At 61.2% G+C, this 8,989-nt stretch overlaps 1 protein-coding gene and 1 long non-coding RNA gene across 7 annotated transcripts in view; one reads left to right on the top strand and one right to left on the bottom strand.

Annotated features, from left to right (window-relative positions):
• Window positions 1-8,989, bottom strand: part of LOC310900558 — a 27,266-nt gene extending 18,277 nt beyond the window's left edge. For 4 of the 5 annotated variants that reach the window (XR_014585216.1, XR_014585217.1, XR_014585218.1 and 1 more), the window contains exons 1-2: window positions 4,007-8,989; window positions 423-560 (exon numbers count right to left, since the gene is read on the bottom strand). This is a non-coding gene — a long non-coding RNA (uncharacterized lncRNA). The remainder of the gene's footprint in view (window positions 1-422; window positions 561-4,006) is intronic. The other variant, XR_014585220.1, reaches the window with a different exon arrangement.
• The window catches only part of LTBP2 (latent transforming growth factor beta binding protein 2), a 64,760-nt gene continuing 58,856 nt past the window's right edge, over window positions 3,086-8,989 (top strand). For both annotated transcript variants that reach the window (XM_083838692.1, XM_083838691.1), the window contains exon 1: window positions 3,086-3,794. In XM_083838692.1, the coding sequence (XP_083694818.1) occupies window positions 3,340-3,794 (455 nt within the window). In that variant the 5' untranslated portion in view covers window positions 3,086-3,339. The remainder of the gene's footprint in view (window positions 3,795-8,989) is intronic.

Here is an 8,989-nt window from a genome sequence, read left to right as displayed (position 1 = left end):
CCCTCCGAGGGGGTATTGCCGAGGCGGTGTGGACAGGGAGGGTGGGGGAGTGAGGGTGCACAGAGGGGCCCCCATCCCGAAGAGCCCTGTGGGCACTGTGAGGTTGGTCCTCAGCTGCCCAAGCACCCCTCCATCTCTGCCGCAGCGGTGGCAGGAAGGACGGGCCACGCTGTCAGCAAGGTGCACGCTTGCTCCTCTCCTCTTCAGGCTCCAACAAGCCCCTTCCTTTCCATGCTGGCCCCAAGGGCTGCCTCATTCCCCTGGCCACGGAAAACATGGGCTTGGGGAGACACTGCATCTCCATCTGACCTCGGCTTCTCCTTCGGTGCTGTCCCAGCCACCAAAGCCGGTGCATGGACTTACAGGGAGGGGAACGCCGTGGCTCTGCTTTGCCCTGAGCACTTTGCCCACCCGCAGCTCACCCGCCCGGGCCAGCGCTGTGCTCCCCGCCATCAGATCGCGCTCGCCATCCTCTCTCTGCTGCTAATCTCTCTTCCCAGGCGTGGGTTTGATCTCGGCGGCGAGCAGCCCGACCGTCCGCGCTCTGTCTGCGTGAGTTCCTGAGAAATGAGGTATTTCGTGTTTGTCTGCTGAGCCCCCGCTGAGCAGCGTGCTGCAGCCCAGCTCGCCTTGCAGCTCCCCACGCTTCCCAATTTCCTATTCATTTTTGGGGAGGGCTGAGTGTGAGACTGGGAGGCAGCGTCCCTGCGCGTGTGCATCGCCCCCCTGCTCACTTGCACTGGGGCTACCATCGCTCCCCACCCGGTGGGCACTCGCCGTGCCCTCGGTGGCCACTGCTCCTCCGCAGCTCTGCCGTGGGGTCGAACGGCTCCTGCACGTCCCCGTGAGGGCACCTGCTTGCCGGGGTGAGGCTGGGAAGGGCAGGGTGCCTGGCTCCTGGGGGTGGCTGCAGGCACAGCACGAGGCCGATCTGAGATGGGATGTCAGCCCCCCGTGCCTGGCTCCGTGTGGGGCACTGGCTTTATAAATCTCATTCCTCAGCTCTGCTGGGGAGACGCAGGCTCCTGCAGCTTGGGCAACCCTGAGCCTGCACCTTCCCAGGGTGGCCCCGTGCCAGCGGGGGCAGGAACCCCCTCGTGCCCCAGCCGAGCCCGCCCTGGGGCTGCCTGCAGTAGCTCCGAGCACTCTTTCAGCCGCTCTGTTTATGGCTTTGTTTATGATGTTGATAATTTTCTTGTGTCAGGTTTAGGCGCAAGCATTCTTTCCACTGCTGCATAAGAAAGTAATTAGGTGAGGATGGAAAGGACATTCTTCTTCCTCAGAACAAAGAACCGAGCCCTGGCTGTTATCGGGCACTGCTCGCGGGGTCCAGGGGCTCTGTGAGCTTCTGCCCAAGCGGGCAGAGAGCTGACCACAGCCCGGGGAGCACCGAGGTGCCCGCTGCTCTTTGCTTTGGTGCTGTTGCCAGCTGCTGTTGCCAAGGTTGAAGCCCAAACCCACTCAGCCCCTCTGCTCCTCTCGCACTTGCTCACCTCCAGGTGGGGGCTGGAGGCTCAGGCAGCGGGAAGAGGGGAGCTGGAGCAACTGGTTTCAAACTGGGAGTGCTACTGATGGAGGTGGGAGAGGAGCTGGGGGAGCTGGATCCTGCTGCTGGATAAAGAGGAGAGGAGAGGAGAGGAGAGGAGAGGAGAGGAGAGGAGAGGAGAGGAGAGGAGAGGAGAGGAGAGGAGAGGAGAGGAGAGGAGAGGAGAGGAGAGGAGAGGAGAGGAGAGGTCACTTGGTTCTTCAAGGGGCTAGCGGAGCAGCAGGTGCAGGAGGTGAGCCTGGGCTCTATTGCAGCCCCCCTGTAACAGAGCGGACGAGGGAGATCAGATAAAGTCACGGGCTGATATGACAATCAGCCTGTCTGATTTGTCTGTTAAACCGTGGTTGAGCTGCAACATCTGGTTCCAGGAGCCCCTGCCCTGCAGGCAGACGTGAGGGCACAGGGAAAGGACTGCTCTGCGCACACTCCATCTCTCGCGTTCTCTCGCAGGCATCCGGTAGCTGCTCTCAGCACCGGGATGCTGAGGTGCACCTTTCATCTGCCTGACCCTGATATAACAAAACGGAGTTGATGAGCATTACAGGACACCTCTTTTTGCAGGACACGCTGCAGGGACACGTGCCGGTGGGTATCTCCCCGCCTTGAGTGCCCGCAGCGCACTGCTTTGCTCTCTGCTATGTGCAGAGACGCAGAGAGAGGTCTTGAGCCACCCACTGAGCTCACAGCCGCCACTGTGGGCCAGAGGGAGCCCACCCCAAATACACCGTGGTGTAAGGCTGGGATGGAGCCTGCGCTCCTCCAGGAGGACCTGCTCCTGCCCAAGACGGCCAAGGGCAGTGGAGAGCAGCAGGGACGTGGCAGAGGATCAGGCCGAGCTGGCACGTCTGGCTGAAAGGAGACTTCTTCTGGCCACTTTCTCCCTCTTCCCACTCTTCCCTCGGTCCTTCTCAATGCATTTAAGACAGTCACTTGGAGCCAGGTGCCCACACGGAGGCGGATGGGCGGGAGGGAGGTCTGCTCAGCTGGTGGGCTGCGTCTCCTGGAAGGTGCCACTTAGCTGAAGGACCCGGAGCTGCTAGGCGGGTCCTTTCCCAGCCTGGACCTACACAAGTAAGCACGCAAACCCTGAGCCGGGTTCAGGGGTGAGATCTCGGAGGTCTCCGGAGCCAGCACGGGATGGCAACAACGCTCCCACCGCCGTGCCTCGGCTCTCTGCCGGGAGATGCCCCCGGGAGCAGCGGGCCGGCTGGCGGTGCTGCTGCGGCTCCGGAGGGCCCCAGATTTGGGGCCGGGGGCGCGTTCCTCCGCCCCCCCCGGCCCGGCCCGGCCCGCCCCGCTCGGGGCGCCCAGGCTCGCTGCGGGCAGGGCGGGGGCGGCGGGGGCTGCTCGGCGGCTGCCGGGCCGGCCTCCCCGGGCAGGCAGGGGTTAAGGCTCCTCTGTTGTAGTTTGTTTCCCTTTGCCAAAGTGGGTGTTGCTGGAATGTCTCCTCTCCTAAGGAGGGGGGCCGAGCCGTGTCCTCCGGAGGGGGGGGGGGGGGGGGATGTCAGCATCAAAAAGACACAAAAGGGGGAGGTTTCCAAAAATAAAACCCTCCATCCCCTCCGGGCTCTGCCAGTGCCAGAGGCGGGCGCGAAGGTGCTCGGAGCTGCCCGCGGAGCGCGGCGGGGGGACGAGCCGCCCTCCTCCTCTTCCTCCTCCTCCTCCTCCTCCTCCCGCGGGGCCGCCCGGCAGCCCCGGCCCCGGTGGGCAGCAGGTGCCGGCGGAGCCCGGCGGGGCGATGGGGCAGTGAGGAGCGGCTCCGCCGGGCGGACCGCAGCGCAGCCGGCGGGACGATGCCGACCCCTCGCCGCCGGCTCTCGGCCGCCCCGCGGGCTGACGGCATGCGGGGAGCCGCGGCCAGCGTCCTGCCGCTCACCTTCGCCATCCTGCTGGGGCTCGGCGACTGCCAGCGGGACCTGGCGGCCAGGCTGGAGCCCGGCGCCTCCCGCCGAGCCGAGCCCCGGCGGCTGCGGGGCCAGGCGGCGCCCCTGGGGGCTGCGGGCACGGCGCCCGGCCTGCCCCGGCCGCACCGAGCCCCCCCGGAGGCAGCGCCCCTGCCCGCCGCCCCCCGCCCCGACCGCGGCCCCGCGGCCGGCCCCGGCGGCGGAGACGGGCTCGGCCCCCGGCGGGGGCACGGGCACGGGCACGGGCAGGGGCTGGCGGCGGCCCGGCAGCGGCCCAGGAGCGGGCTCCGACCCCGAGCCGTGCCCCGGGCGAAGGAGCCGAGCGGCGCCGGGAGGATCGCGGGGTAAGTGCCGGGTGCCGGGACCCCCGCGGGACCCCCGGCGGCTCCCTCCCCTCCGGCCCCACGCGTGCTCCGGGCTGCGGGACGCCCCCTCCGCGGTGCCCCGGTGCCCGCCGCCTTCCCCCCGGGTTTGGTGCCCTGGGAGAGGCCGGAGGGGCTCGGCTGGCCCCGCGGCACGGAGCGAGTCCGGCCGCTGCGGCTCGTGCTGCAGGTACCTGGCCTCTTGGCTCCTTCCTCCCATAATGGGCCCCTTGTAAGCGCTCCGCACGGCAGCTTCCCATGGCTTCGGCTGGCTCGGCCGGGGGAGGCTTCCTATGAGCTGCCTGGCAGGGCTGCGTCCCGCTCCGGGCTCTGCCTGCAGCCCTGTGGAGGTGGAGAGGAGATCATATGGCAAGGCCAGCTGCTCCGCGGCCGAGGGGAGCTGCAGCGGGACGTCTGGCACGGCGCTGACGAACCCTTCCCCTTGGGCTCCCTGCTCTTTGGTTGCCTCTCTGCTCCCCTGCAGCTGATGCCCGTCGGGATCAGTGTCCCTGCTGGATGGGTCGGCCACCAGAGCCCTGGCACAGGCAGCGGGACCGACCCGTGCGGCAGCACGCGTCCGCTCCCCCCGTGAGCCCTTGTCGGGGGAAGCAGAGGGCAGGCTGCGGGCTCACTGCCCTTGAACACGGGCAGAAATGTCTTCTTTAACGTGGGGAGGGATCTGCGCTAGAATGCAAAAGGCAGCCTAATCCCTGAGGTTTCTCTCTCCCGTACTCGTCTCCCTGCAAAATTTCAAGACAGAGCTGTCTCCGTGTAGTTTCTGCACCCCACGTGGTTTCCTACAACTCCACAGAAGCAGTAAACACAGCCTTGCTTTTCTTCCCCGTTACGTCTGATACTCAAAGTCCTTACCACTATCAGCTAGTCAGTGGCAGGTAGGTGCCGGGCTGCTGGCTTACTGACTCCTCTAGCCTTGTTTGCCAGCCGCCCAGAGGGACAGCACGCTGAAACCGTTCCTTGGGAGACCCGGTCCTGCTCACTTGGACTTGGGCTTTTCTGGGCTCAGGAGGATTTTAACCCTTCAGCAGCCCCGGTGTTGTCAGCCGTGCTTTAGGGTCACATGGCAGCTCAGCTGGAGCTGGTCCCTAGAGACGAAGCCCGGTTCTTCCCAGTGACCACCCTGAGCAGTCCCGGGGGGTCCCCAGGCTGCGGCTGCCCCCAGTGCCAGCAGCCAGCCCATGCTGCCACCAGGGGCGAGCTGCCCTGAGCTTCACGCTCTGTTCGGAAGAACCTCTGAGGAAGCAGTCACAGTGTGTCCATCGCTGCTGTTCTGTTGGCCCGGTATCAGCGAGATGTGGCTCCTCAGGGCACCGGGCGCTGCCGTGTCCTCCAGGCTCAGGGGAGCGAAGAGCCGCACCTCGGAGCCGCGCTCTGTCTGCGCTCTGGAAGTGAGGGCTGGGAGGAGTGAGCTTGCTGTGGTCCCCGAGAACTTGAACTCTGGAACGTGCCTATAATGGCTTGTCAGCAGTAGCTTTCCATCTCTTCTGGAGTCCAAATCAGCACTTTTTAAACTTCCCTGTGACCTACCGTCTTTGGCTCCTACAAGAAAGCCGAGCTAAAATCGCCGTCGGTGAGTAACCACATGGCGTTGCTCCTCATGGAAGGCTAGCTGCTGCTGCCTCCAAGCCTCTCCGTGAGACTCCCGGCCTTCCACCTCATCCATCTTCTTACGTCCCTTGCTGCACTGGACACGTTTCCATCCAGGAAACGCAGGGCCCCTAAAAAACTTCATTTTATGATGTTTCATTTTTTTGCCAGGTGGGATATTTTCTCTTCTGCTATTTGCACTGCACTCTTGCTGATCTCTGGTATGTCAACCTTCATTTTCCCTTCCTCAGGTGGCTTTGCAGGCTGCTCTCCACCCCAGTGCTATTTATTTATGTAGTTACTTTGGCTTAAAATCCTAGCGTGGGATGCCTTTCCTGGTTCCCAAGTCACAGCTTTCTGCTGGAACCTCCAGGGGCCTTGCCCAGGTCACCATGCTTACTGTGAAACAGCGTCGTGTGGCTGAAAAAAATGGTTATTAGCATGGTATCTCCTCTGCAGAATTGTCCTCTCACTTTGTCTGACAGTAGCATATCCCAAACTGAGTTTCTTTCTCAGGGACCATTTGGATGTGTGTGGTACCCTGCTCACGTCTGGTGGTGCTGCAGGGGGGACCTGCTCACACCCTCCCATGGGTGCATCCAGCCGAAAGCCTTGCCAGAGCTGGCTTCTGGTATTTTCTCCTGTTGGCTCGTTGTGAGGTGACTTCTGACACCACAGCAAGTATCGCGGAAAATTGCCGTCTTCTAACACTGAGCCCGAGAAAGGATGCGAAAGGATGCTGTGAAAATAAATCCTCACGTGATGCACACCAAAAGTAGAGGGAGCTGGGTGGAAGGTGCCACTTTTGCTACCTGCCCCTGAACAATTCTGGGGGGCACGTGATGCTTTTTGACAGGGAATCCTGGGCTAACAGCTTGGGAATCCCATATTTTCTCCTTCTCCCCCCTGTTTTCTTTCTGTGCGCTGGCTAATGCACAGAATTTTTGACTAATTCCTGTCGTGGGCACTGCCTGCAGTTGTGTAGTCCTGCTTCACCCAGGTTTTTGGGATATCGACTCTCGCTGCAGTGTGCGCGTAGGACTGCTCAGGCACCGAGGCAGTTAATGCTGATGTGGACTTGGCAGAGCGTTTTCAGTGGCTCTTTGATGCCAGCAGCCTTTTGCTAATGTTTTTCGCTGGGTCTGCCTGCAGATATTTCATACACAGTTGGATGGAGTTCACTGTCCTGCCGTATAAAGGCAGACCTGGTGATCTAATAGTCCCCTGGCCTTCTGTGAGGATGCTGTGAATGACTCGCATGGAGCCAGCATATCTGGCAGCGGAGCGCTGCATGAAGTTGAGGGATGATGCATGGATTACAGCTAAAATAAGTGGAGAAAAAAAATGCTTCTGCCGAATGCTTCAGAAACAAACACCGTGTGATCGCCACCAAGGCTGTGCACATGCTTAAACTATGTGAAGCTGCGATCTTACTACTGTTTTCTGCTTTTCCTTCCCCCTAGTGCTTGTTGCAGTTGCTTGGCTCTGGTTTCAAATAACACTGTGAAATCTTGCTGGCTTTTCTCACCCCGAGTGCTTGTGTCCCACTTCCCGTGGCGGGGACCCGCTCCTGACAGCGTGCTCCGGCTGCTGTGGCAAAGTGGGTGGCGAAAGACTTGGCTACAGCCGCTTCTTTGCCCAGGCTGCGGGTTATGGTGGTGCATCCAGCACCACGAATAGCACTGCTTGATGGGGAGGAAGCTTTGTGGCACTGAGCACCCATTCTGGAGGGTGCCTGGGAACCCTGTAGCAGTCCGATGTTGCAGACAGCCGCGTCCTGGCACCTGGGAACTTCTCCAGCCATGTCCCCCCCACTGCCCTTCTGCTGCCCGCTCTCCTCTGCCCGCTGCCTTGCCTCCAGTTTCCAGGGCACCACGATGAGCAGGAGGCAGGCTGAGTGTCCAAAGCTGGGAGCATGGCCTTGGCTCGCGTCAGTGCTAGCTCTGCCAGGGGCTCGGTGCCTCACGGCTCCCCTCGCCAGGAGGCTCTGCCAGCTCCTTCACATCGTCCCCTGGGCGATGCCCGTCAGCTGCCCGGGTACAGTGACACCAGGCTGGAGGGACCCTGCCGCTGGTTTCGCCATCTGGGAGCAGCCCCATGTGCCCGGGGGTGGCTCACAGCCTTGCCCCAGTGTTGGTGACAAACATGCCGTGCTCCTCAGACCTCCAGAACAGGCGTGAGCAGATGCAGGAATTAATTTGACCTGTTTGCAGGAAGCCACAGCAAGGGAATTTAAGTGCTTTCCCCCTGTAAAATATACCTGGGTTAACAAAATGTTGATCCTGAAGGGCTGGATAATGCTTTACAAATGATGTGGCTTCTCAAACCACTTCCCCTTCCTACGTGTGGTGACTGTCTCTCTACAGGCAGCTTCCAGGGCAATCCTTGCATGCCTGCTACCCACTCCCTTGGCTCTCTTGAAACGTGAGCCCCACACCTTGAACTCTGGCACCTCTGGCACCGCCATCTCATGCCGTGGGAATGCAGGAGTCGTGAGGATGCTGGTTCAGAGCAGGACCATCTTCTGACCCTGTTGTGTTCATGTGAAAGTCAATCCAGAAGACAAATGTATAAGTTTCCATGGTTCCTGTAAATTCTGTCAGCAGCTCCAACTGCCTTGTCCAGCGTTAGAAATAAACCACACTCCCGACTTGGTTTCCAGAGGCTTTCCAGAGCCTTCAGGCTGCCTATTTCTGCCTTTGTATCATTTGACAGCTGTACTCTCCCCTCTACCTAGATACACAAAAGTTACGCATTCCCCAAACTTTCCCTCTGTGGTGAGTAAATGCTCCTGGAGAACAAGGTGCAGCTTGTTATCCCTCCTCCTTATCGATGTGTCAATAGGAGAAGTGGCCAGAGGAAGCAGGGCTGGCCGCCTGCTTTGGCTTTGCAGAGCGCAGCAATGTCTCCGCCAGCCATCCATGGCTGGTGATCGCCACCTGATAGTGCTGGTGGGGAGGATGCTGTCCGTGTGAGGGCAGTCCAAGCAACCTTGCGTCAAAGTGCTGGAATTAACAGCCGTGGAAACGAGCTGAGCCTGCTGGAATGAGCGTTAGCACGAGGTGTTTAGCACCAGAGGGCTGGCAGGCCAGAGGTGGACAGCAGCGGTGGGACGCAGCTGCTGGCGCGTCAGGCAAGGGAGTGTTGTCTTCAGCTGCAGCCGCCTGGGATGTGTCCGTGGGCGAAACGCTGTGGCCTGAGTTGGAGGGAGGCCTGATTTACACCCCAGCGCCATGGAAAAAATACAGTGCCACGAGGTCTGTAAAGATGGCGGGCCTGTGGCCTGCCCTTGCCCTCAGGAGGAACATGGCTCCTCAGCGCTGTGCCGGCTCTGGAGGGGGACACTCCCTGCGGCATGGCGCACACTGCCGCATTCACGCCGTCCTGGGGGGGTTCTCTTCCAGGCACTTGAACAACTCAGCCCTTGTCCGATGGGTTTTGATCTCAGCTGCTGGTCCATCTGGAAGGAAATATCAGATGCTGCAGGAAATAATTTTGCGGGTGACTCAGAGGTGCTGGCTGCAGAGACCTCGGCTCCCCCTTCTCCTCCTCATCGCGCTCTTTTGTCTCTT

Source organism: Anser anser (genome assembly GCF_964211835.1).
Source record: "Anser anser genome assembly, chromosome: 5".
Classification (NCBI taxonomy): Eukaryota; Metazoa; Chordata; class Aves; order Anseriformes; family Anatidae; genus Anser; species Anser anser.
The sequence above is the reverse complement of the archived record's forward strand: the minus strand, read 5'-3'. Positions and strand labels throughout refer to the sequence as shown.